The sequence below is a fragment of the Ips typographus genome, linkage group LG3 (assembly GCF_016097725.1).
Source record: "Ips typographus isolate SLU linkage group LG3, UJ_Ityp_2.0, whole genome shotgun sequence".
Classification (NCBI taxonomy): domain Eukaryota; kingdom Metazoa; phylum Arthropoda; class Insecta; order Coleoptera; family Curculionidae; genus Ips; species Ips typographus.
This window is the reverse complement of record NC_138424.1, coordinates 246,665-272,998: the sequence shown is the minus strand read 5'-3', so window position 1 is coordinate 272,998 and position 26,334 is coordinate 246,665. Positions and strand designations below refer to the sequence as shown.

Below are 26,334 nucleotides of genomic sequence, written 5' to 3'. Positions count from 1 at the left end.
AAATAAATAAAAAACTGTTCAAAGTATGGTTTGAAATTGAAAAAAAAATTTCTATCAGGATCATATAGAAGTAGCAGGAGGTCAATTTAGTTTTAGTTAGTTAGTTAGTTAGTCTTCTTTATTTCTAATTATGGTCACAATACATTTCCTGTAACTACAAAAAACATACATGAAACACAAAAAGAAACAGCGTCATTTTAAGATGAGCGTACACCTAATAGTCTCTTACATAATCCCTGATACAATATGGCTCTAAATTAATTAACATCTGTTTTACCTTTCTTTTAAAAAGTTTCTCATTTCTTTCTAATTTTAAATCATTTTGTAATGTATTAAAAAGCTTCAAACAGGCATAGTATGGATTTTTTTCGGTTATAGTTAATCTGTGTATTGGATAATTTACATTTACGCTTCGAGTGTTATAACTATGATGTACCTCCAGATCCAACATACTTCTGTTTTTGAAAAAGAAAACTATACATTCATAAATATATAGTCCCCACACCGTCAGAATGCCATTAGCTTTGAAAACCCCCCTGCAGCTCTCCCTGTATCCCATTTTCTTGACTATTCTAAGTGCTCGTTTTTGTAAAACAAAATTTTTTTCCATTAAGCTATTAGAACCTCAAAATATTATCCCATACTTGAGCACAGATTCAAAGTTTGCGTAATATAGGATTTTTAATGTTCTTTCATTCATGTATTTCGCAGTAACTCGTATGTCATAGCAAACTGAACTAAGCTTTTTGTTTAACTCTAAAATATGATTTGACCAGTTTAGGAATTCATCCAAATGAATTCCAAGAAATTTGGTATGTTCTACGAGCTCTGTATTTGATTGTCCAAAAGTTAGTGTTCCAGGTTTTTCAATTTTAAATTGTTTTGTTCTAAAGAGTAAAACCTTTGTTTTATTATTATTAAGTAATAATCTGTTACTTTTAAACCAATCTTGTGCTCTGCAAAATAAGTTTTCTCTCGATAGTGCTAGGCTTTCTACATTTCTTCCCCCTGTCAATAAATTCGTATCATCGGCATAACACGTCACATGCTCATTTTCTGAAAGCAGAATGTTGCTCAGGTCATTAAGAAATACAATGAATAAAATAGGTCCCAATATGCTTCCTAATATTTGGTCATATTCTTTTTTAGTTTTGTTGTAGTTCTCTTTAAAATCATTAACTCTGGACAAAGACAATTGGCGAATGCGCCCAGTATTAGAGCAACTAAAATTTACTTCCTCGTGTAAATAATCCTCTTTTCTGATAATATGCCTGGTTTTCTGTAAAAATTAGATTTTCTATCAGGATCAGGGGCGAAGGTATGGTTCACATAAAAAATGAATCAAAGTTAAAAAATATCCAGTTTATTTATATTTCTGGCTCAGCAAAGGACGGACGTTTAATCAGTTTTACATGTAAATGTACTTTAAAAACAAAGTTACTGCTTCAAATGGCACTTAACATTATTAATCATCATAACTATAATTTATATGAATATCAATTTATAAAACGGGAAATGCATTTTTTACGTCTAAATAAAATTAATAAAAAGTAATCTCTACAATAAAAATTACATAATAAAATATCAAAATATAATTCGGCTTAACACTAAAAACAGTATAAAAAATAATGGAGTTTGTCATATATTTATCACATTATTGAATCTTAATATTTGCCTATTTTTAAAATTTGTTTTTTTCAGATACTAAAAAATCGCTTTTCTAGTAGTCGCTTTACAATATAAAATATTATAATTTGATCTGACCACTAGTGATAGGCCGCAATCGTTTTCAAGCTCCATGGAGCAAGCAGAGCATTTTTGACGTCACAATGGCGTAATTTGGCAAAATCATAATTTGACCAAATATGAAAAATTACGTCACTGCAAGCAGTGCACATGGAGCGTGAAAACGAATGCGGCCTATAATAAACGTTTATTATCCTTAAGATACCAAGGGCATTATAAACATAATAATGTATGAGGTCGATAGGATATAAACAAGGGCCGCCGGCCCGAGGGGTCTACTTCGACCGTCGGACATTAAGATAATTAATTGAGCACCCGTTAAAGCTGCGTTGTGATAACGGATTTTCTTATTATTGCCGTTTCGGTAGTGTTAACTTTGGCCACCGGGGATGAAATCACTTCTTGTGATACCAACCAAGGTGACAATTTGCTTAAGTTTGGACTCTTTGGCGTGGGCGATTTCTCCATAGAATCGCTGTCCTCGTTAGACTGAAAATCCAATTGTAACTTTACCTAAATGAGTTCAAGTTCAGTCAAAATCGATTGTTTACTTCTAGACTGTTATTTCCAATCCCGTCACTGTCCTTGTCGCTCTTTGCTTCGGTATCCTCTCCTCCACTCCCCGATCCATCCATAAATGGATTATTTTTATTGAACACGATACTGTTCGAGCCGCTAAACGGATTCAGATTGTCATCTTTTAAGTAATTAGCGAACGGATTTAAGTTTTTCGCTTCGGTTTCCAGTTTATCTGTGGTGTTGTTTGCCACTTGACAAATTTCTGAAAAGTTAACAGAATGCCACTATTTGAAAAAAAAATCCTAATAATTACACACACCTAATTTTCCATCGTTAAGCGACTGACCGAAGAACGTTACCGTAATGGGAGTGGTGCATCGCTTGACCGGTTCTTTCACTGGTTCTATGCTGGGCGGACCGCTAACTGTAAGCGTTAGTTTATCGCCCCCCTAAATGTGTAAAGTTTGTTAAAAATGTGAATTTTTACAGAAACCACCATATTGTTTCCCTATTTTTGATAATTAAAGCCAAATTGTTTAACGTTTCTAAAACAGACAACATTGAAAAAAAGACAATACAGCATGCTATCTGTAACATACACAAATGCAACCGCAAAGCTAAGCGCATTAATCTTGTTACTCAACAATAAACATAAAACCCTTAAAATACTGAAAAAAGACCATTTCTTAAGTGAATCTTAAGAGGGCTTAATGGTAAAGCCACAGGTGCAGCAGTTTTGTGGAAATCGCAACACTGTTGGTAGTTTTATGACCAATCACAACTTCCCACTGAGCTATACACAAATACTGCTCACTGTGGACTTAACGTGAAATCAAAGTGCAAGAGCAACAATTAAAAAAAAAAACATACAAAGACATGAAAACCATAAACTCATTCTTATAGCATTCTACTTACATTTACTTGAAAGGATTAACTGAAAAAACCGTTTACTTTTTAGTACGAAAATTAGAACAATAGTTAAACAGGAAAAAAGGACACTTACAACAGAAATGAAAGTAGCCGCATTCAGCGTCGTTTCGTCCTCTTTAGGAGCTTGAACAAACATCTGATTCGTCAACTTTGAATTTTGTAGCTCTTCCTCCATTTTAGCTGATTGCAAAACCAAAAAAATTAGGTTTGCTCGCAAAAATCAAATCGCAGTTAGTTTACCTTTTAAGATGTTGCACTTTATGTGGCTTGGAGGAAGAGGTTTGACCGCGTTTGTGATTTTCGTGTTGTTTGGTATCTCCGCCGGTAAAGACTTGGAGCCATTTTCTGTTTCTGGTAAAAGACACAATCATTGTCTGACAAAATGGACAGTAAAATTGGTGGTAACCTTCTAATTTGTTCCTTGATTCGTCCCTAGCGACGCCCGTCAGAGACTCTTTTGCCAGACTCTTGAGTAAAAAGTCCAGTTGACTGTCCGCGTTTGACGAAACTGGACTAATGGCAGGTACGTTGCTGGTCGGAGTGGTTGATTTGTTTCGTTTCAAAGTATTGTTTTTGCTGCTCGTATTGGACATAGCAGGACTGAAAATTTTAAAATAACCTATTACATTAGTTATTAATAATATTTCGAGAAATTTCAAAATTGTCTCTATGAAACTCCCACTGTAAGAACTTTTTACAGCTCCATGGAACCAAATTTGACAGTTTTGACGTTAAGGAACACTTTTATACTTTTCTTACGTCCCGTGACGGCTATCATAACTATCAAAACCCGTTCACCAGTGATCTTGAAGAATTACACTGGTAGTAGCGTTTAAAGCCCCATGGACCCAAGTTTGACAGTTAAACAACACTTTAATACCTTGCTTGTGTCATGTGACAGCTGTCAAAACTCACTCACCAGTGACCTGAAAGTTGAAAGCTACATTTACATTCACTTCCAAGTCAACTTTGTTATGAAATTGGCAAGCTTGACATATGGACCTCTATAGTGACATTTACATTAAAAATAATTCCAATTTGACTTCAAAGTGCACTGGCAGATGCCAGCAAAATGATCAATTTATAGGTTAGATCGTTGTTTACTACATTTTGAATTTTCCAGGGATTTTTGTCTTTATATAATATCTAGTTAATCTAATACAACTTCAGATTGGTATTAGATTAACTAGATATTACGTATACGACGACAATCACACTTTAAATGCTGCTGCATTTACATGTATCTAACCTAAAATTTTACAGATTAACCATGTCATTGTAAATGCAAATAAATAACTGTCAAATTTGAAGTGGACTTGGAAGTGATTGTAAATGTAGCTTTAATGCCAAATAAATGTGTTTCTTTGAGGAATTTCACTGCAAGTTGTGTTTTGTCAGTTCTGGCGTTAAAGAACACATTGAAACTTACGTCAAAGAAAAACTCATATAAACTATTTCACTCTACACGTATAAACTTCAAAATTGCAGGTTTATTGTATATTAATCTTGCAATGCTGAAAAGTGCATTTTACCGCACCCGAATAAATTATTTTTTTGCAAAACACATTGCATGAGTCAAACTCACCTGTAAGCGGGTCCGCAAGCAATCGAAGCCTTCCCAAATGAGTTCTGACCTACCGATCCTTTCCCAAAACTGTTTTGACCATTCAATCCCAAGGAACTTGGCCCTGAAATTCCAACTTGCAGTCACCGTTAAGAAAATTCGTTTTAAACCTACTACTTGTGGGTGTTGGTGTCAAACTCTTGGTCAAATCGTCTTTGACCTGGCAATAAATGGGCTCGTCCGTGACGTTTGACTTGCTGGATCGTTCACTGCACCTGCTCGAGGCTGGCTGGAAAGGTTCAGGAGGCTTTGCGGCGGCTTCTTCAGAACCTTAACAGTGATTAAAAGTAATTCAGAATGTCAATAAGAAATTAACAAACGAACCAGTTTGGGCGGCCTGCTGTCTTTGCCTCTCTCTAAGTACATGGCTTTGTCGTCTTCCGTACCTGTACAAGTTTAAAAATATGTTTAAACCCCTGGGACATTATGCTGTACAAACTGAAGGAATTAATGGGCACTACTGATTGGTATTTTCAAACCTACTAATACCCTCCTGCCGTCCACCTTATTAATATGAGAAATTTTTAGAAAGCTCATTTCATTGGCTATCCATTGATGTATAAAACTCTACCAAAAATAGTGCAATTAAGCGACTTTTTTAGGATTAAACAAAAAGATACACCAACATAATTAGTCAACGTTGACGCTATCTGGCGGGCAAACAGTACCACTAACCAATCAACTTTTATACGTCAATGGAAAGCTCATTTCATTGGCTATCCGTCGACCTATAAAAGTTTATCTAAAGTGTTACAAATGCGCGTGTTATTTACGGTTTAGTGACAGGCTGCACCAGAAATACTTTTTGACTGGTTAAGGGCTAGTTTGACCGTGGAACATTAGGAAAACACAGTTATGTGACCTACTAGGTCTACTACGATGTAGTGCTTCGAAATTTGCCTGAAACACTATCCTAATGGGTTTCGCGTAATGTTGGCCACTTAGTGCAAGCGAAAACCGACGTTAATGATTTTATTTTTACAGTTTTCCTACAGTCCTAGATTTGACAATCACTGTGCTAGGTTTGTGCCAAATATCAGGGCCCTGCCCGATTTAAAAAAAAAGTGGTAACAGTCAAGGAAAACATTTTGGAGCCCTCTGGTGGCCAAACTAAGCAACCTATCAACATATTTTTGGAAAAACCATTTTATTTTCTATCCATTGACATATAAAAGTCTATACAAAGTCCTGCAAATTAATGAGTTATTTTAATAAAGACAGTTTTCACTGAATTTGACAGTTACAGGGTGGTTTAATGAATGATTTTTTAAATAAGTGACCTAATACAAACTCACCTCAATTTTGAACAGAGAATCAGGCAAAATTATAATAATATGACGTGTTCCATTTAAAAAAACAGTCTTTCTGTTTTTTTTACAATTGATTTTTTGACCACCCGGTATTATATATTTTGACGTTTTTCTGCATCCACTTTTAGAACAAACCTTCCTTAACACGACAAAACACCAAAACCAAGACGTCGTTTCTTGATATGTGTAAATTAAAATTGTTTTGGAGACTAAAAATATCAATTGTTAGGTTAGGTTGGCTATTGGAAATTACTAGGAATTACTAGACATTACATGGAATTAGTGTACAAAATTTTACTGAGCGGTTTAAACGTAAAATAAAAGAAATTCTAACAGACCTTTGACTGGGTTTTCTTTCTAACTGCACAGTACGCCTCGCCCTATTCTGATAAGTACTTTGATATTCTGTTCTACCAGAATAGCGAAATCGGGACCCCATCCGGAAAAAGTTCTGTCGGGCCGAAGGCCCTTTTACCGGAGCCCTAAGCCTGAAGAATCCGTGATGTTCCACGGCGCATTTCCATAAATGTTTACAGGCCTTTTCGTTGTGCAACCTAAATGGCGTTACAAAATTATAAATCCACGCTTGATTGCTTCAAAAACCAGAACTAACCGAAATACGAAAGTGTGTTCTTGTTCTCTGCCTTCGTCATCGTCCTCAACCACCACCAAAGTTAGTTTCTTCTTTTTGAAATTCAGTTTGCTAATTTTAGGCCAGAAGAACAGTCCAATTTTTATGTTGGGCTCCTCAAACACCAAAATTCCTGTGGGCGTCAGCCCCAGTTTGTACTCCATGCTGTCTTTACCCTGTCAATGTCACATTTTCACTCACGGCTGGTGTAAAATTAAAGTTGTCTCACCAAAACCGTGTGCATGTCCACCCCATACATTTCCAACCACTTGACCTCATTCAAGTAAGCCTGTTCCGCATTGGCCGGGGATAGCCCCTTAGTTTTTTTAAATTCCTCCACAATCTCAATCTCCATTTCTTCAGTCTGGTTGGGAACAAACCGAAATTCGGAAACTGTAGCTGGAGTATGCTGAGTTTCGTCATAGTCACCCAGTTCAGCTGAAGTTGTGTTTTTTTATGAAATGGAACTAACAAGACACCAACCAGGCAACTTACATTGCAAAGCGTAAGCTGCCAACTTGACAGCAGTCTCAGGAGGACATTCGAGTTTACCCTCTAAAATGTCGAGTTTCAGTTGCAAAAAAAACTGATACCGGGTCAGTTCTTCTCTTAAATTGTTCGGTTCAGAAGAGTAGAACTTTACCTTCAATCTTAAGGTGTAAGGAGGACCAACTGCAGCAAAAAAATACAGTGAAAACAAAATAGTTTCTATAAATGTTCTTTTACGTCATCTAAACCACTTTTTCTTGACCTACTACGCTACTATGCTGTGATTGACGCAAATGACACTGCAGCAAGCTGAAAGCTGCTTTTTTTGACCAATTATCCACTGTGCTGTGATTGACAAATAAAATCAATGATTTAAATGACTAATTGATGACGTACAAGCACATTTATAGCAAACTAAATAGGGGTGAAATACTACAGATTTTATGAAGTCAATATACTTTTGATTTGTTTTTTAATCGTTTTGGTGGGGTCCAACCAATGTTTTACGTGATTGGCATCGGTGAACTGCAGTCCAAAGTAGTCTTTCTCGATCAGGTCCAGAGAGTAAAACACTTGCTCGTACAAGTCCCTCGCTTTCGCCTTTTTCTGAAACGATTTTAAAACGACTATTTACCACAATTTCAGAATAAAGTGAAAAAATAATTTGTCGCGGATGCTGATTTTGTTATGCTCTATAGGCACGGTAACGTTTACGGATCCTTGAACCAAATAAAACCTTTAAATTAGATTAAAAAATTCGTATTTTTTTAGTTAATAGTATTGAGCAAATAAGAAAACTCATTCAACAGGACCTTTACTCTCTTTACATGGCCTAATAACACTTTTAAAGCTATAACAATAGGTTTATTATTTTCCTGCTAGTCAAATGGACCCATTCTTGAAACAAGTCCCACGGTTTTCAAATTGATTGCAAAACAGGCACAGACTCAAGAATAAAATAATTAAAGAACAAATTAAGCTATTGGATTAAAATTATTAAAAAAACACAATCTTTCAAAAATACTGAGAAACGTATTAGAAAGCAAAATCAAATTTGACTGTCATCACATAACTTTGGCAGCATCTGAATTGTCCAAAGTTTCCCCACGGCGCATGTGACGTCACTATGACGCAATTTGACACACCCATAATTTAGCCAACTGTCAAACTATGTCATCGTGACGTCACATCTAATTTGCTTGGACCTTGGTCCATAGGGAGCCAAAACCAAGATGGCCAAGGGTGGGATTTACATTTTTGCTTCTTTTTGGTGTTGGTCAAAAACAATGTTGCATTGTTGCCAAATGTTCAAAATAGACATGTGAAACTGAAATTTTATTAAAAAAAGTGAGTTTTATTTTTTTTGGTATGTAAAATCATTTCAGTGAAGACACAATTTACACAGTGACATTCTACTTTTAATAGCAAAATTCATATAATTCCCATGATTGGAGTAATTATTACATAACAGACTTTACTGGGACATCATAATTGTTTCTTTTTCCCATTGCAAAGTGTGTTAACTACACTTTGAATTCTAATTATTTTTAAAAACTGATTCCCAGTGCCACTGCAGTTACCTTGGCAGTTACACAAGGAATATTCACATAATTTCAACAAAACCAATACAAAAAGTGCCTACTTAAAACCATTACAGGTAGTTTCTTCATTTGAAGCATAACTGTACCCACTTCAGGCCATTAACTAATCTTTAAAACCCGGTAGACAGTTCAAGATCATTAGACTGATGCCCTAAATTTGAAGCTTTTGATGAATTATTACCAATAAGATTTCTATGAACCAAATATGAATATAAATGCTTTTTTGTTTTGTTTATTAGACCTGTATGGAATTTAAACTTTTAAAATAGTGAAAGTATTTCAAATGAAGGGATCTCTATATTAACTCACAAATAGAATGGTAAAGGTGAAGGACAGAAACCACCCACCCAGTATTTATCAATTAAAACAAGGAAAGTATCAAGGTGGTAATGTTTTTTTAAATGAAACACAACTAGCCCTGTTAGGGGCACTGGATCCCACTTACCGAAAGCTCAACACTCAAATCAGTACCATCCAAAAGGATCACCTTGCACTGGATCAAATTCTTATTTGAGTGTTTTCCGCCACTTTTACCGTCAGTTCGGTCGCCCCTCGCATTTCGTCCTTTTCTGCCGCTCAAAAAACGGAACATCTTGGGGCCCTGGTCATCCGACGCCGCGATTCGATTCGCCCCCTCGCGCTTTTCTAGGTTATGACGCGGATAAACACAACTACGCGTCTCCGACTGCGTAAAATTACTAATTAATTGCGAAACGAAGCGAATGTAATCATTATAATTCGTTTAGGAAACACATTGCCATTACGCGGACGCCATATTTTATTTTGTTGTTTATTTTTTTCGATTGACCACCTTACTAAAACAGTGTTGCCAGTGTTACACACTACAAAGCAAAAAGAGATTAAAGAAAACTTAACGGGAAAGAGTGAGAGAAATAATGTTATTTGACATTTCAGGGAAATTTTACGTTTCGGGTGACTGTATTGACAACAATGTATGACTTTGGTGCTAAAATTGCCGCCATTTTAAGGCAAACCTAATTGATATTAATAATTATGTTATTAAAATAAAAATACAATCCGAAATATTTTACATACCGTAATAAAATCAGTATTTCTTTGTCGACCGTTTTATGCAGAAAAATAAAAAAACCTTATAAAATTCAGTAGTAACAAACTTAAAAGAAAAAAGAGTCAAAGGACATTAATTATTTAAAAAATATACAGTTTTGGACACTTTTACATTTTAATCACTGATAATAGGTAATTTTTTGCTCAAATACTATTTAGTGCAAAGATAAATTGGCAAAGCGATATACGTTGACCTACATAAAGTAGTTTAAAATGTCGTCGCTAGTTGTAAATACTAATACACTGTTATAATGACGCACAAAACGGTTTATACATATTATTTACTACTAGTTTTGCTTATAGGCACAAGTAAGTCATTATTTTACACCTATTTATGATTCAGATGTCCACATGTGCAGTATTTGCGTTACAAAGATGTTCGTAGTTTGTAATTGGCCAAGAAAATGCAGCAAGCTTAAAGCTGCTTTTTTTGACCAATCACAAACTACCTGCTTTTGCACATGTGATCTTACATCAATTGTGTTTTTAGTGGTGGCAAAACCTTTAACCGACGAAGATAAGAATGATTCAACTGAAATTCAGAGCAGTAAGTGTTACAAATTGTATCAATTTTAATTTAAACCTCTAATATTACAGAAGCTGGAATTAGCAATATTCTAAATCCTGCAAACTTACCAGGTTAAAAAATCATTTTTGTTTCGTGGTTCATAAAATACATTTAATGAGTTTCAGGATTGAATTTAATCAACAACACACTACCAAATCTCTCTCCAAATCAAAATGATCCTCTCAAAGACGTGAAACTGGTTTTCTTGACAGTTCAAGGGGCTGTAATGCCCGGAAACGTCTTTACCGGAAATGTAAAAGGTATTTTACAAGGACTGGGAAATATAGGAAAGTTTCCTGGTTCAAATTAAAACCACCCTCAATTCGTAAGTGGTAATTTACTTGTTTTTTTTTTTTGTATAATAGTACTTGTAAAATACAAACAATATTATTAAACCATTCCCAGCAAACATAAATGTATTAACAATACACAAATATTGCTTATGATAGTGTGTTAATAAAAACGTAATAATTAACCTTTTATTTGTCTTAAAAAAAACCTTTTAAGACCCAAAGGCAGCCAATAAATATATGTCAATCAATTGATAATATACTACGTGTCTTTGATATAAACACAATATAAACGTTACAATTACAAAATATAATATTATCACGGACAGAACAAAACATTTATAATATGGCGACAAATTTAAAAAAAAATCAATTTGCTATACTTCTTCCATTATAAATAAATAACATGGTGTTTATTTTTTCGGGTAGAAAGACGATATAAAGAAAATTACTACAACAATTAATAAATAAAATGAAATGTACAACTTTCAGATTGTTTACCTAATAAGTGATATATACTATAGTCAATTGCTCGTTTAATGTATCAATCAATTTGTTTTACAAAAATATAGCATAGAAAAGTGTGAAAACGTTAAAAATTTAGCATCATCATACAAATTTCTCGCACCTCTCAGTCTGCCTAAAAAAACAATGAACAATAAACGAGCAATTAATTCAACTGTCTGCAAAAACGCCCATTTATCACAAGTTTCAATAAATTGACCAATCAGAGCGTTAATGACACAGACACGATCTAAAATTCCTCTTTTAAACTACACCTAAAAATCTATCAGTGCAATAAAGGCACGACTCCGGTTAAAATTTCTTAAAACAATAAAAATTTTGCTCCAAATGTGTAAAAATTAGTTCTAGTTAATAGAGTTTCGTTTTAAGGCAACGTGATATCAGTCCTACTACGTTTGATCAAACTACCTACAATTTTTTGTTATTGAGCATTATTTACTATTAAAATATAGTATAGAAACAAACGTGTTTGATTGGTTAAAAATTAGGACAGTTATTGCTTTCTGTTAGCAGAGAACATTGTCCAGATCTAGCTAAAAAATAAAACAATTAAAGGCAGTTGTTCCTATCACCCTCTTTTGCCTGGTTTGGACTAAACCACCTTCCAATAAAATTTAAAATCATTATTTTATCTAGATCTGAAAACGCTAAATGGATTTTAAAAAAACTTACTCCCCAGATTCGTTAAAATAAATCTTGGTGACGACAATTTCGCCGGTGCTAAGCGTTTGGGTGCCCACGTTAGCGTGATTGTCCCTCGGGGACACTTCGTCGTCCGCGTTCAGGACGCTCGTGACGTACTCGTTCGTGGGCGATAAAACGCGCTCTTGCAATTTAAGGCCGTTCGTTTTGTTCGCGTGACAATTACAGGCACACTTGGTAACTTCGCCCTCGGCAGGCAAAAGGGCCGCCGAGCTCAAAATAGACTCTGCAATCAAATAATAAATTTAAAAAAACCTCCTAATTCATCCGTGCAAATTTGATGTTATTTGATATCTGGTCATAAGTCCACTGGTTTTCTTATTGTTGCTTTTGTAGCCAATGGCTGCACCGGCAACAATGCACAGGATCAATAATTAATAATAATCTGACACTTGAAAACACGTAGACATAATGGTTTTAAGTGTTTTCTGTAATCTCCTAGTTCCCTCTTTGATAAACGGCTAATTTTTAAACATCAATCAACTTACCTAGCCTATCAATTTTATCCAGTCTATCAATTTTATTGTCGTTTAGAATAGAATCTACCATTTGCATAGATTCGGTTAAACTAGTAGGCTCGGAGTTTCTCGGTGACGTCATGTCGCTGTAAATGAGCACTTACTATTACTCTACACTAATCGAGTTTTAGGACCACAAACCTATCAAAACTAGGATAACCGTCGTCATTATCCCCGTCGTCGTCCGAGCTGTCATCCTTTTCCTGGCCCAAACTTTCGAGTTTTTCCAATTTTTTTGCCACTTTGGCCGACGATTTCAGTTTTTCTTTTTCATCCTCAGTCAACTCAATGTACCTATAAACCAAGGGGGTTTTTGGTCAAGAATTAGAATAATCACAATATAACGGCTAGATAAAAATCTTACCTTAAGAGTCTCACTTCCCTATTGCTAAGTACAATACTCTTTGCAGCTTGCGCCATTTTAGCCCTGAGTTCCTTCACTTCAGTTTCAGTTTTACGTTGTCGCTTCTTCAGCTTTACCTCGTCGGGGGTTATGTGCAAAAACACCTAAATAGTTTCACTCATCAATTTTTCTTAGGCATAAAACTAGAACTTACTTGTTCTTGACACAAATCCACCATCAAGGCCCGGTTTTCCTCCTTGATGGCACTGGACATCGCATGGAAAATCTTCTCGTTGACCAGACTCAAAACGTCGGCGGACGCGTACAGTATCATTTCCCTGGTCAACGGACGTCTCGACCAGTATTTTTGGTCTCGGCGATAAATATTTTTCAGTTGATCCTTCATGGGATTGACCGGGGCTCCGTAAATTTCGCACAGAGCATTCAAAGCCACGCTTTTCGCTTTGTATACGGGCCGACCGGTGTCTTGATAAGTCAAAACGGCGTGCGCGGCTTGAGTGTCAAACACGCAATTTAGATTGATGGAAAACTGACGATAAAGGTTTACCGCGTCATTACGACAGTCGTGCACAATCTGAAAGACAAAGTTTTAGCCAATACAAATAAACAAAAATTAACTTACTTTAATAACATCGGGGCTTTCCAAAAGCCGCCTCAAACCAGCTTCGATCATTTGCGGACAAGAAATCAAATCAAACACATACACCAGGCCGGACATTGTTGCCATTTGAAGCAAAGTTAACTGTCCCTTTACGCCCAAATTGATACCTTCACAGTCAAAACCCACAACGATTTTATCTTCGGTGAAGGGCCATTCTTCTGGCTCCTCCACGCTTTGCACCTGTTTACACAATTTTAATTAGTTTCTACAAATAGAGAAATAAACCTATAAAAACCTTATTGTTGGATTTTTTGCCCATGATTTCGTCCACAATCATTTGGCATTCGCGTACGCTGCAAATTACTCGAGTGTTTTGGAACAATTTCACTTTCCAGTTGTCATTGTGGGGCTGTTGATTTAGCATCGCTTGTCTGTCGCGTCCTAAACAACACCTCAATCATTATTTGAATTACTTTACAAACTTTTACAATAATACCAGTGTTTTCTTGCAAGGTTTTCAATACCAGATTGTTTATTCTTTGTTTGAGGCTTTGGTTGTAATTGGTGGGTTTTCCAGTGGGACTGGGCACTTTTGGTTCAATCTTGGGTGCTTCATTCTCACTGGCTGGCTGATTTTGTATGAAAGATTTTTGTCTGCCTATACAAATAAAATTATTAGCGATGGGCGTAAACTTACAGTGGCCGGTTATTTACCGGTAAGGTAAAGTCAAATTGGAATAATAAAATACAGTGTAACAGGAAAATTTTATCAGTAAATTTATGGGTCTAATTTTCGGTCAATATTGCCGTGTCACTTTTCTTTATTATCTCATGTTTAAATTATGACATAATGTTTTTGAGATGATAAAAATGACGCAAATCTGAAGATCCTATTATTTAAACAATTTATAATTTAAACTAGTCACGTGACCACTGTCAAAATAACTGTCATAAATCTCAGCAACACGTTTTGTACCGAATACTGCAAGAAAACTTTTATAAACCTTGAGTTTGCAACTTTTGAGCACAGTTTGAAAGTCAGGAACAAAATTGCTTGTGAAATGCACTTGGAGTGAGAAAATTACAATTTTAAGCACCTTTTTGGAATCCCCATTAAATTTCCCATCCAATAACATGAAAAACACTAAAAAATTTGGTACAGTCAGGGAGAAAAGCGGTGTCAAAGTTTGAACTGTCAGAAATACAGCTTGAAAGGACAGTCAGGGACAAAATCGCCTGTAAAACCCACTTGGAGTGAGAAAATAACTGTTTTAAGCACATTTTTAGAATCCCCATTAAATTTCCCATCCAATAACTTGAAAAATACAACAAAATTTGGTACAGTCAGGGAGAAAAGCGTTGTCAAAGTTTGAACTGTCAGACATACAGTTTGAAAGGACAGTCAGGAACAAAATTGCCTGTTAAACCCACTTGGAGTGAGAAAATAAATGTTTTAAGCACATTTTTGGAATCCCCATTAAATTTCCCATCCAACCTGAAAAACCCTACAAAATTTGGTACAGTCAAGAAGAAAAGCGGTGTCAAAGTTTGAACTGTCAGAAATACAGCTTGAAAGGACAATCAGGAACAAAATCGCCTGTTAAACCCACTTGGAGTGAGAAAATAACTGTTTTAAGCACATTTTTGGAATTCCCATTAAATTTCCCATCCAATAACCTGAAAAACACTACAAAATTTGGTACAGTCAGGGAGAAAAGCGGTATCAAAATTTGAACTGCTAGAAACACAGTATTTGTAATTTACCCATCACTAAGAATTATTAACATTGACACTACATTTTCCAAATAAAACACTAACCTATTCTGAAATTAACATCAGGCACCACAGTTTGGGGTTCCGCTTCAACTTTCTGCACCAGTTTTGGTAGCTTTAGTCTGTCATTAATCGATCTAGGGCTTAAAGGCACTGGCGGTACTGGAGACTGTGATTTGGGTGATTCCACTTTAACTTTTTCGGTACTATTTTGTGTGGTGGAAGGTTTTGTGACTTCTTGAACTTTTTGAGGTGTCAAGTTGTTGTTTAAAATGTTTCTAGCATTTTTCACTTCTTCATTACTACTGACTTGACGTTCTTTTGCTTGGTTTTCTTTGATTAAGTTTACCTGCAAGTGAAATGACATTGTAATTACCAGTTTTAAAACAAAATATCAGTTACCTGAGCACTAATATGTTTTTGGCTAATTTTAGGTGTCTGTAATAAAGTGACCAGGTTGGCCTGGATGTGGAAGCTGTCTGAAAACAATCTTAAAAAACTAGAAAGTTGTGTGGGTGTGTTGAAAAGATTAGTCCATAAACTTTCAGGGAGATTGCAGCTGACTATTTGGAAGAGCTGTTCCACTAAAATAGGACCCTGTAACAATATGGTTTTACTAAAAATGCTTGTTTTGAAGCATTTAGTCACTCACCTTAACTTCTATACATTGAGCTAAAAAATCCAATAAAGTTTGTGTTTCTTCGGGATTGATTTGAACTTCCGGTTGAAAGTGCAACTCTGCATTCGGACAATTTAACCGTACTTCACTGTAATTGGTCAATAGGACCGTTTCCTTTTCATCGTCGATCAAAAATGTGTCAGGATGTTTCAGCAGAAACTCCCTAAATTCGTGAAAATGCTGCCCGGAAACATGACGCACTTCCGGCGATGCTTGGGATCTAAAATTGTTGTTTTAGCATTGATAAAGTCCAGTGTTTCAGGTATTAGGGGAATTTCAGTACCTGTGGCCCAGCAAGCTTCTGATAGGCACTTCTGTACCTTCGCCATATTGCAGTAATTTTTCAGAAAAATATTCAACTGCCTGAGTGTTGTAGTCTTTTCCATCTTGAATACAGAACATTTAATTATGAGAAAAATTAAGAAAAAGGAATATAATACATAATTTTCTTTCTTTTTTGCACCTTTTTAATGGCATTTGCAATTCAGCTGAAACTAGACTTGTTAAAACAAAAACCATGTTAAGATTCATGGAAAGGACATCAATTTCAATTTAGTTTTTATTAGTAAAAATATTTTTCCACCTTTCTTCAATTCAACTATTTTGTTGTTCACTTTAGTGTCATAAAACCCTCTTTAGCTATTAATATTTACTTAAAAATGGTTTTAAGTTTATCTGCACACAAATGCATTTTAAATTAGTATGAGGTGAAATTGTGGGTGTCAAATAATTTACCACAGCTTTTCTCAATTATTAGTTTAAAATTAATATTTTTACTTGCGAAACAATACACTCAACAGTTTAGAGGTTATATCAAGTATCTCTTTAAAAATAGCAACTTACTTGTTGAACTTTTGCTGCTACAATGTTGAAAAGTATTAATATTAACATACTCTCCCTCCATGGAAAACAGTGAAGGATACTGTGCCAGAAACTTCTTGAGCCCACTCTGAGACCCCCCAGCAATTTGCCTCATTTCTTTAGTGAATCCCTTGGATCCAAACTGGCAACTTAAATCATGCAGGGTGCGTGGCTCACCCTTATCAAGCAGCCGCTCAAAGAAAAACAACAGGGTCATATTGCGTGCCAATTCGTATTGCATTGCCTCCATGGCTGTTTTTAAACCAGCTTGGCCCCAATTAAAGTTTGTTCCCTCTGCTGAGTTTTGGTTTGGTTTGGTAATGAAGCATGTGGGTTTCTTGGCTAATTTTAGCTGGTTTAGTCAGTTAATTACGTGGAGACTATCTAATAACATCAATGACACCCAATCCGTCTTAAATATTATAATTATTATTGTTGTAAATAAAAAAACTTGTGGTGTGTTGTGCTGCTTGTTGATGAGTTGTAAACTTTCCAGTTTGCTTCTGATGGGTCCGACTGGGTTACAGGGAAACCAACTCGCGCACCTACTAACAGACACTTAAACAAACAGGTTTCGGTAATTTTGAAAAGTGTAGAAATGAGGATAATTTGAAAAAAATTGGAAAAACTTGGAACTTTCTCAGAATGTCAAAATGGCTAGCGCCATCTTGAATTCCACTGCTGGTCGTATGCAACGTTGCCATGTCCAACTAAGGCAACACTGCAATGCATATTTTTTAGAATCAGCTTTACCAAAACATGTGCCTAATTTTCTAGATTAAAAACCAAAACTTGTTACTTGCAGTGGTAACTATGATTTTTAAACTATCAATACTATCAGTAGATTTTTGATATTCTTAAGTTAAATTACCTGACTATTTCTAGACATCACACCACATGCAGTGTGGCAACATGGCTAAAAATTGACGTTTAGGATGGAAAAGTAAAAAACAATCGACCAAATAAGTTAAGCCCCTTCTAATTGCCGGCCTGTTAAACAATTGGGCGATTATCTAGTGAGGCCTAAATAATTACTTGATTACAATTTAAATCAGGTGCGATTAAGTACCGTGAAATGTGATTTCGCTTTAAACTATTTACATACTCGACTAATGGGATTCTTCGGTTTATCAGCTGATTGGATGCGTCCTTAAAAAATGGTTGCAATTTGATTGGCTGATTTCATATGTTAATATTTAGGGACAAAAAAATTTGACTTGCAGTCACTTTTCATTAATTTTACAGGCATACAAATCCGGATTTTGCATAATCCGTTTCCTGTTGTATGTGTATAGTCACCAAACAGTCATCTGACCCTATAAAGTCAAGTAGTAAATGATTAATTACAAGCTCTGCAATAATGATAAATCATACAAAATACACAATAAAGATGGATAGGGTTTTTACAAACTTACAAAGGTGTCAGAGAGTTAAACGTGATATTACTAAAGAAAATACTTTATTGCGAATGTTCTCAGATTGGTCTATACAAATATATAGGCGGGTTGGTCAAGTATAATACCTGCTTGGAAATAATGATTTGATTTTGATCTAACATGTGTTACAAAGACAACTTTTATGACACACCCGATATATTCGTATTTAATAGTTACAGAGTGATCATCTGTAATTCTAGGCTGAATTTATAAAAGATTAAATTTTAAGGAATGTATCAGCATGGTAGGCAACAATAGCAACCGTTGAAGTTTATATTGTAATGGAAAGCAACCAAAGGTGCTATATTGTTGTCATTATAAAGATAAATACACAAATAGGTAAAAACTAATCCTTACGACAACACACCAACGTAGAAAAATAACTTTTTTTATAATTGTTATATATATATATATAAATTCTACTCACTACTAAAATAAGAGAATATAATGATGACTAGCTTTGCACAAATGAGCAATTGTGGTTTCATTTATGATAACTAAATATAATTATTACTTTTTTGGTATTAAAAAGTGGTATTATTGGCGTCCAAATCTTGTTACATGAATACTGCCAAAATTACATACTTTACCGACGCTAAATATACGACAATTATTTTCCGCTAGCCAAAAATAACGCCCGGACTGAGATTTCCTCTCGTTTGAGCACACTGAATCACTTTATTGTGGTTCCGAATAAAAATAATAACCAAAACACCTGTACTAAACTACACATTATGGCAAACTAAAATCACATTGAACTTCCATCCGAAAAAACCCACTAATACTAGATTATAAGAATAAATACGTTACCTAACATTATAATAATACTGAATGAAACGAGATCAAACGTTTTGCTTCTTTTTTTTTAAAGAATACTACCAACGGCAGAATCTATTTCTGTTTGATTGAGATTGCCGTTCGGTTGACTAGGATCGTTAATATCTGCATGTTTTCTTTTTATGTCAGACTGACTGTTTTGGTGTTCAGCAAAGGAATTTTCGATGGCCTCCGTCCCTTCAGAATCAGCCCTACAAGAATATAAATTGTTGCTTGTAGAAGTTATCGACAATATTATTTGTGTTAAAGTGAAACGTTCAGTTAAATTCACCTCAAGTTAATAACTAAATAAAATTATAAAATGTTTGATTCCTTAACTGAGTTTTTTTTCAATAACTTCTTTGAAGAATACTCCTCGAGAAAACTTGGCAACAATTAAGAATGTTTTATTAACCTCACCAGAAGCCTCTAGAGACATTTTGAAAGTGCCACAGACCTCTAAGTATACTAGTGAGAACCTTCTAAAAGTTCCAGAAGCTTCTACAAGTTAGTGTCTTAAACCTTCCTATGGTTGTTTTAAATTGTCAGAAACTTCTACCACCGTTTTGAATGTAAAAAAATCTTTAAATACTAGACTAAAACTTAGAGAACTTTCTGAAAAGTTCCAGAGCCCCTACAACTTTCTTAAACTTTCCCAGAACTGTTTTAAATTTCCAGAAGCCTCTAGGACCATTTTGAAAGTTCTACAGAGCTTTAAATGCTATTGAGAACCTTCTAAAAAGTGCCAAATACCTATACAAGTGTCTAAAACCTTCACAGACTTGTTTTAAATTGCCAGAAGCCTCTAGGACCATTTTGAATGTACCAAAGATCTCTAAGTGCCAATTCACAACCTTCCAAAAAGTTCCAGAGGCCTCTACAAGTGTCTTAAATCTTCCAAGAATTGTTTTACATTGTCAGAAGCCTTTAGAACCATTTTGGAAGTGCCTAAATAATACTGCAAACCTTCTAGAAATTGCCAGAGGCTTCTAGAAGTGTCTTAAACCTACCAAGAATTGTTTAAATTGTCGAAAGCTTCTAAATCCAATATCAAAGTGTTAGTGGCCTCTAAATGCGAATCCTTACAATTCACATCACATTTAATCACTGAACTGAAGACTATAGCTTCTTGGATTCTTACAAAATTTAACTTAACTTTGTCCGTAAAATAAATTAGCATTATTCTCAATATTGTCGTCGTTAATCTGGCGGTCTCTAAATAACTATTAATTGATAAAAACTCACTCACCTAGACATATTACAATTTTCTTTGGCTTTTTCAAGTTTCAAACCGATTTCAACCTCCTTACTAGGTGGATCTGACTCTTCGTGAACCGAACGTATTACACTTTGAAAACGAACATTCTCAACGTCTATCTCGGTTAAAGCCTGCACTTGATTGTGATGTTGCAACGTTTGCAACAAATTACTGAACGACAACAGATTGTATACAGCCTCTTCGGCGTGTTGTTTTTGATTTGGATTTGTGGTGGTACTGTTGGAATCAAAATTTGATTCTGGAAAACGAGTGGATAAAAAATTAACTAAATCAAAAGCAACACACATTAATACCTTGAGATTTTTGGTCCAAATCGCCCTCACTCGCAGTGGTGCTTTCCTCCACCTGCTCTATCATATCTTCGTACATTTCTTCTTTCACGTGAACCACTTCAGGTTCCCGCTTTAACTGAAAACAACCGATCTTTATAAACATACATTTAGTCGTTTGTAGAGCAGTACCAAGGTTTTCCTGGACTTGACATTGGACGTCAAGACTGGAAATCGTTCCAAGAGTGTCCAATCAAAATTCTCGTGAATGATCATGTGCAAGCGCAGTTTTGAGCTGGCGTTATGGTAACGGCCGCAAATCTGACAGATAAAGTTTGAACCGAAACCTTGACCGTGCAACAAAGTCGGATGAGTGTCTCTCAAGTGTTCTTGGAGCTCCGTATAGTCGTTGTTGGTTTTCAGGCAAATTCCGCATACCGTGGCCGCCGCCCTTTTGTGGCAACGGATGTAATGTTGCCACAAATGCTTCTTGGCCGGCCAGGTTTTGTGGCAGATTTCGCAAAAAGATGGATCATTGCTGTTTTCGTATACTGTACGTTTTGGATGGTGGCTGAGGAGGGTTTTTTTGGGTTTTTTGGTGTTGTTAACTAGAAAATTGTATGTTTAGTTTTCATTAAGGTGTTGAGGAGAGTGAATACTACCAGAGAATTTGCGAGCTGAATCTGGAGTTCTGTTTTGTGTATTCGCAGTGTTACTGGGTTTCTGCTCACCCGTCGTCGACTTGCCTAGCAGTCTTTTCTCTAAAAGTGTAATTTTGTCTTCTTGGCCTGGGAAATCAATTGAAGGTTTTGATGCTGGTAGATTTTCAGCTGGACAAAGAATAAATTAGTATTGATTAAATTGACTGGAAATTCAACACACCTTCGCTTTCACTGCTGTTACTACGTTCCTCAATTTCCTCCGTGTTTTCTTCACTATCAGACTCAAAATGAGCCTCATTGACAGGTTCCTCTTTTTTAACAACCACGCCATCCTCGTTGCGTTTTAAACCACTTGGCAGTTGCACATTATGCACCATCTTTAGATGATGCTCCAAATCCTGATAGCCGACAAAAACCCCCAAACACATCTAAACAGTTAGAAAAATTAAGTTTGGCCATTTTTTCTGGTTAAAAACTAGCCTTGCAAACTTTAAAAAAACGTCCGTGACTTTTATTGATGTGATCGTAGGTTTTCCACTTGGATCCGTAGTTTTTTTCCGCACACCGAGCAAGAAGTAAAGGGTAACAGCTGATTTTTGTGCGTTTCAGTCACGTGACCGTGCAAACTGTACTGCGTTTCGAATAGTTTGAGACAAATTCCGCACGTGAGGTTCAGGATTTTCCTATGTAAGCTCAGAATGTGCATTTTCAGTCGTACCTATAAAGTGGAAATGTAGTTGTGTAACCATTGGCGGCTCGTGGGTCTTACTGATAAGGAGACAAGACAAAAGAAGTATGACAAGAGTTCAGCAGAGTTTTATAACCCTTGGAGTTCTATGCATTGACATATTAATTATTAAAGTTACAAAAATTTACAAACAGGTTTGACGCCCTCTATCGGCGTAGTGTAAGCTGCCAACATTTTTACGTTTACTGAATCCAATAAGGGTTTAATTTAAAAAAAATAACGAAGATAGGCTCAGTCGAATTGAAGTTTGAACAAACCAGTTTGGTGCACCTCGTCACTTTTTGCCTTGTAACTCCTTAAGGAGGCAAAACAAATGCAAAAACACCTTAAAAAAATCTTGTAGAACATGAAATTTCCTACAATTTTTGTTATTTACACTTTTTGTAGCTTCTCAAATAACGGAGCTACGCTCAGTCAAAATGGAGATAGCAGAATGAATTTGACATCACGATGACAATTAATAACATGGAGCGTCAAAACGAATACGGCCAAAATGATCGGTTCATTAGGAACTGTGAGGTTTGTTATACTAGCAAAAAAGTTGGGGATTATTGCAAACCTTATCCGGACGCCACTCATTCATTTTATTTATTTAGCATAAAACTTACCTTACTATCCAAGGAATCACCGCAAAACTGACAGATGAACGAACTGTCATGATCGAGCAAATGCTCTAGCATGTCGTTTTTACAACGTAAAATGTTTCCGCACACGCTGCAAATTAAGTGACTGGAAGGGTGTTGAAACCTAAATTAACATTCCAAAAATTAGTTGCACAGAATAAAAAAAAAACCTTAATTTGGTTGTGTGACCTGATGTGACTGATAATTTCGCATTTGCTGGGCACTTTTTCAAGGCAAATTTCGCACTCGTAAGTCGCATGATAGTTGATTAGATGTTTGGTTAAACTTTGACGGTCCTTGAATATTCTCGAGCAGGTTTTGCAGCGTGTCAGTAAGTCTTTTTGTAGCTTTGGTCTACGAAAATAATTACACCACAACACTACTTCTTCTGTTACTTAGAACACTCTAAATACTCACCGGCAAATCTGGTTGTGTTTCTTCAATAGTATACTTTTGTGAAACTTCTTAGAACATTTGGAACACTTCAGTTCTAAATTGTCATTCAGATTTGCCCCAACCATTTTTTCGTCTGAGTTATCGTTATCTGACTGGCTCGATGAGTGCTTATTAGGGCTTTCGTCGCAGGAAGTGTTTGCATTGTCAGGATCCGTAAATTCCTATTCAATTTGGCTATTATTATTTTTTTACAGTTAATTGTACAGTTCTACCTTAAATTCGTCACATACTGAAGGGTCAACTGGTTCTTTCTTAATTTTAGTTTGGTGTACTCGAGCAAAATGTTGCGCTAGGTGATATTTAGAAGCGCTGGTTTTAAAGCAAACCTGGCATGTAATGCTCGGATGGTTTTTGTGTAATCGGTTGACGTGCTTCCATAAATGAGAGTTTCTTCCGTAAAACTGTTGTTTAAAGTGTTAAAAACATTTACAAATCAGTAAAATGGGTTCTAATTTGGTTGTAATACCTTATTACATAAATCGCAATGAAATATTGCGTGAACGCTCCTGCGATGAGTGGAAAACTTTCTGAAAGTATCAAAGTCAGACCGATTGCATTCCAAGCATGAAAAGTTTTTAATCGGTGAGGTGGGATTACATTTCGGATTAATTCGTATGTAATCCTCCGGGTCAAAGTTTCGTGCCTACAACCGTATTTACCATAAAAAAACCAAAATCACAAAACTGCAGTATCACACCTCTTTCTGGCAACTCTCCCACAGAAAGTTGTGCACCAAAACGTGACTTTCCATGCTGCTGTAGTCGTTATCGTCAAAATAGCATACGTCACAAAAGTACCGATTGGTCAGGGGGTACGTTTTGACGCATTTTTCCACATGCAACTTCAAACTGGTCTCTGAATCGGTCTGTTTCAAACAGATACCGCATAGATATGTTGACACATTCGAGTGGCTGAGTTGTAGATGCACGAATAGTTCGGGTTTGGTTTCAAATGGAGTAAGGCAATTGGGGCACACCACCTTACGTAAAGAGCATTCGGTTGGTTGGTAGGACGTTTGACTGTCATCTGTGAGAATGTTACGTTTTATTTTAGATAGTCTGCAATTTTTTTGGCAGAAGCAAACAGGTAATATAGGATTCCTAAATCTAAGTAGTCATTATAATAGTGTTATTAATGGATTTTGTTTCTTCAGACAATGTATTTGAGCAACAAAGATGAAAATCATAGATATCTTAGATTTAGAGAATGCATCAGTCTCTTTCTAACACATTGTTTCTTATGGGCAAAACAGTGTTTCATTAATATTTAGAAAATAGTAAAGATAAGTATCATTTAAAACTATATATCATTGGAATCAGCTTCAAAAGAGCTATACAATGAACCAATAATATATGTATAGGGTATTCCATAAGAAAACAATTTTTTTTTTATTTCAACAAAATCAAAATTAAAAACTGTAGACAAAAAGCGAATTTTTATTTTCTGTTAACTGAAATGAGATCTGAAGAATCGAATATGACCAATTTGCAAAAATCCTATGTACTTGTATCCGAAACAAATGCCCAATTCTGATTGGACCAGCAGACAAACTTGGAAATCAAGCTGGCAACACCTATCTTACTTTTTTTCTATTACGGTTTGCTCTGTACCCCGTAAAACCAACAAAAAGTGGCCATCCTGTACAGAGAAATTCCAAAATTATACAGAAGAATAACATAATAAGAAGAAAAAACTATTACAAATCAATGCTTTAGACAAGGATGGAGTTAAACCTTTAAGTGACATGTGTCAATGTATCAAAGCCAAAACGGATGAGACGTTATTCAACAGTTGGTCATGTCATCTTCAACCACTGATTACACTTTAAATATTATCCAGAATAAATAATTATTTCAGACCAAAAAATTATAATTACTCACCATCACATCTGAGCTTTAAATCTGAGATTTTTACCAAATGTGGAATATTCCTTTTTCTGTCACTCACAGAGCTGTCAATATTATTTTGTGGTGGGTCTTTCCTATGTGTTTGCATGAAATGCTCTGCTAACTCAAGAGAGTTTGACAGTTCAGCATTACAAAGCAGACAACACTGTGGATGGTCATTTGTATCAAAATTATCATCATCCTTAAAAAACCCAGTTATTTAGTCAATTTACCACTAAAAAACTAGCACTATATAAAAGCCTTACCCCTAGTGGACTTGAATTATTATGATCATTATTACTTTGGTCATCAAACTCATTATAATCTAATTCTTGTTTGATATCAGGTACATTTTGTTCTAGTTTCTTTGGTTGACTACACTTTCTTTTACGGCTGCTGGATTGAGCTGGATCATCACTTTTGCGTTTTCTGGTCAGCAGTGTCTCAACAATACTATTTATTGCATTGATTCCCTGTAGTTTTTCCCCATATATCACACACCCATTTGACAGGTCATCATCATTACTTTCTGAATCAATCTCATAATCAACTAGAACTCCAGTTTGGCAAGTTGAAGATTTTAGTATAGAAGAGGTAAAACGAAATTTTGATTTGTAGTCTAGCAATTCCTGTCTATCTCCCAATAAAATATCTAAATAATCTTGTGTTTGTACTTGTTGGTTAACTGTGTTTTTTGGCAAATCAACCATACAGCTAAAGTCTTTCTTCCTTCTGGATTTCAGCGAAGATTCCTGAATATCCAACTTGCTTTCTAATATGATAATACTTTCCAGGCAGTTCTTTGTAAATGAATAAAATTGTTCGATTCTTAACAAGCATTCTGGACAGAGAGTGTTGGGGAGTAGGCAGTGTTGGAAAACCTGTACAATTAAATCATTTACATAAATTTGCAATGTAAAAATGTAAATACTTACAGTTATAGGAAGACAAGTTTCAATTTTGTATTTCAGTCCTTCAATTTGGAAGATGTTGACAAAATTTTTGCCGGACCTTCCACAGGTCCTGCAAAGCTTTAAATTCATTTCTGGACCACTTTAAACTTAACAATCTTGTAGAGTGTGAATTTTGCCATTATTTGCTTTTAAATATAATTTTTATTTGATTTTGTTCAAGTTAATATTTGAGAGTATTGATTAATGTTTGAGCGTAAAATTTGAACTTACTACTTTTATGTTAAATTATTTAGCGAAACTTTTTCCACATTTTTGAAATGTTATTGATAAACAATTTGGGGTACAACAACAAACATCCGCCATTTTAAAAACAATTGGTTGATGAAAGTTTGACAAGCTGTTAAGCATCCCCTTTTGATAACAAC

The 26,334-nt window shown here is 35.4% G+C and overlaps 4 protein-coding genes across 5 annotated transcripts; 1 reads left to right on the top strand and 3 right to left on the bottom strand.

Annotated features, from left to right (window-relative positions):
• Window positions 1-1,347: 1,347 nt before the first annotated feature.
• On the bottom strand, window positions 1,348-9,672 carry LOC145727295 (uncharacterized). Of its 2 annotated transcripts, none has more exons than XM_081976836.1 (15): window positions 9,296-9,672; window positions 7,708-7,855; window positions 7,256-7,432; window positions 6,990-7,198; window positions 6,743-6,936; window positions 6,468-6,683; window positions 5,144-5,205; window positions 4,934-5,089; window positions 4,781-4,883; window positions 3,602-3,795; window positions 3,436-3,546; window positions 3,269-3,375; window positions 2,585-2,714; window positions 2,298-2,527; window positions 1,348-2,235 (listed from the first exon to the last, which is right to left on the bottom strand). In XM_081976836.1, exons 1-15 carry the CDS (start codon window positions 9,440-9,442, stop codon window positions 2,065-2,067), a joined length of 2,355 nt encoding a protein of 784 aa, XP_081832962.1. In that variant the 5' UTR covers window positions 9,443-9,672; the 3' UTR covers window positions 1,348-2,064. The 2 variants fall into 2 exon arrangements, with proteins under 2 accessions (XP_081832962.1, XP_081832963.1); XM_081976837.1 differs by having other exon boundaries at window positions 4,937-5,089.
• A 258-nt stretch (window positions 9,673-9,930) lies between these two features.
• On the top strand, window positions 9,931-10,982 carry LOC145727312 (uncharacterized). Its single transcript, XM_081976861.1, has 4 exons — window positions 9,931-10,248; window positions 10,430-10,486; window positions 10,537-10,578; window positions 10,633-10,982. Exons 1-4 carry the CDS (start codon window positions 10,191-10,193, stop codon window positions 10,815-10,817), a joined length of 342 nt encoding a protein of 113 aa, XP_081832987.1. The 5' UTR covers window positions 9,931-10,190; the 3' UTR covers window positions 10,818-10,982.
• On the bottom strand, window positions 10,828-17,511 carry egl (Egl_like_exo domain-containing protein). The gene is made up of 13 exons (XM_081976831.1): window positions 16,803-17,511; window positions 16,243-16,345; window positions 15,933-16,179; window positions 15,683-15,877; window positions 15,326-15,629; window positions 14,004-14,165; window positions 13,803-13,948; window positions 13,529-13,747; window positions 13,100-13,480; window positions 12,907-13,049; window positions 12,684-12,836; window positions 12,513-12,628; window positions 10,828-12,250 (listed from the first exon to the last, which is right to left on the bottom strand). Exons 1-13 carry the CDS (start codon window positions 17,068-17,070, stop codon window positions 11,991-11,993), a joined length of 2,697 nt encoding a protein of 898 aa, XP_081832957.1. The 5' UTR covers window positions 17,071-17,511; the 3' UTR covers window positions 10,828-11,990.
• Window positions 17,512-18,262: 751 nt separating this feature from the next.
• On the bottom strand, window positions 18,263-26,317 carry LOC145727291 (uncharacterized). Its single transcript, XM_081976827.1, is given in 17 exon segments — window positions 18,263-19,284; window positions 20,322-20,589; window positions 20,645-20,759; window positions 20,813-21,228; window positions 21,283-21,450; window positions 21,503-21,710; window positions 21,763-21,837; window positions 21,839-22,000; window positions 22,639-22,777; window positions 22,843-23,007; window positions 23,071-23,270; window positions 23,322-23,510; window positions 23,576-23,752; window positions 23,807-24,135; window positions 24,990-25,197; window positions 25,262-25,876; window positions 25,931-26,317. Coding segments are annotated over 17 exon segments (3,705 nt in total). The 5' UTR covers window positions 26,039-26,317; the 3' UTR covers window positions 18,263-19,121.
• Between the last annotated feature and the right edge of the window lie 17 nt (window positions 26,318-26,334).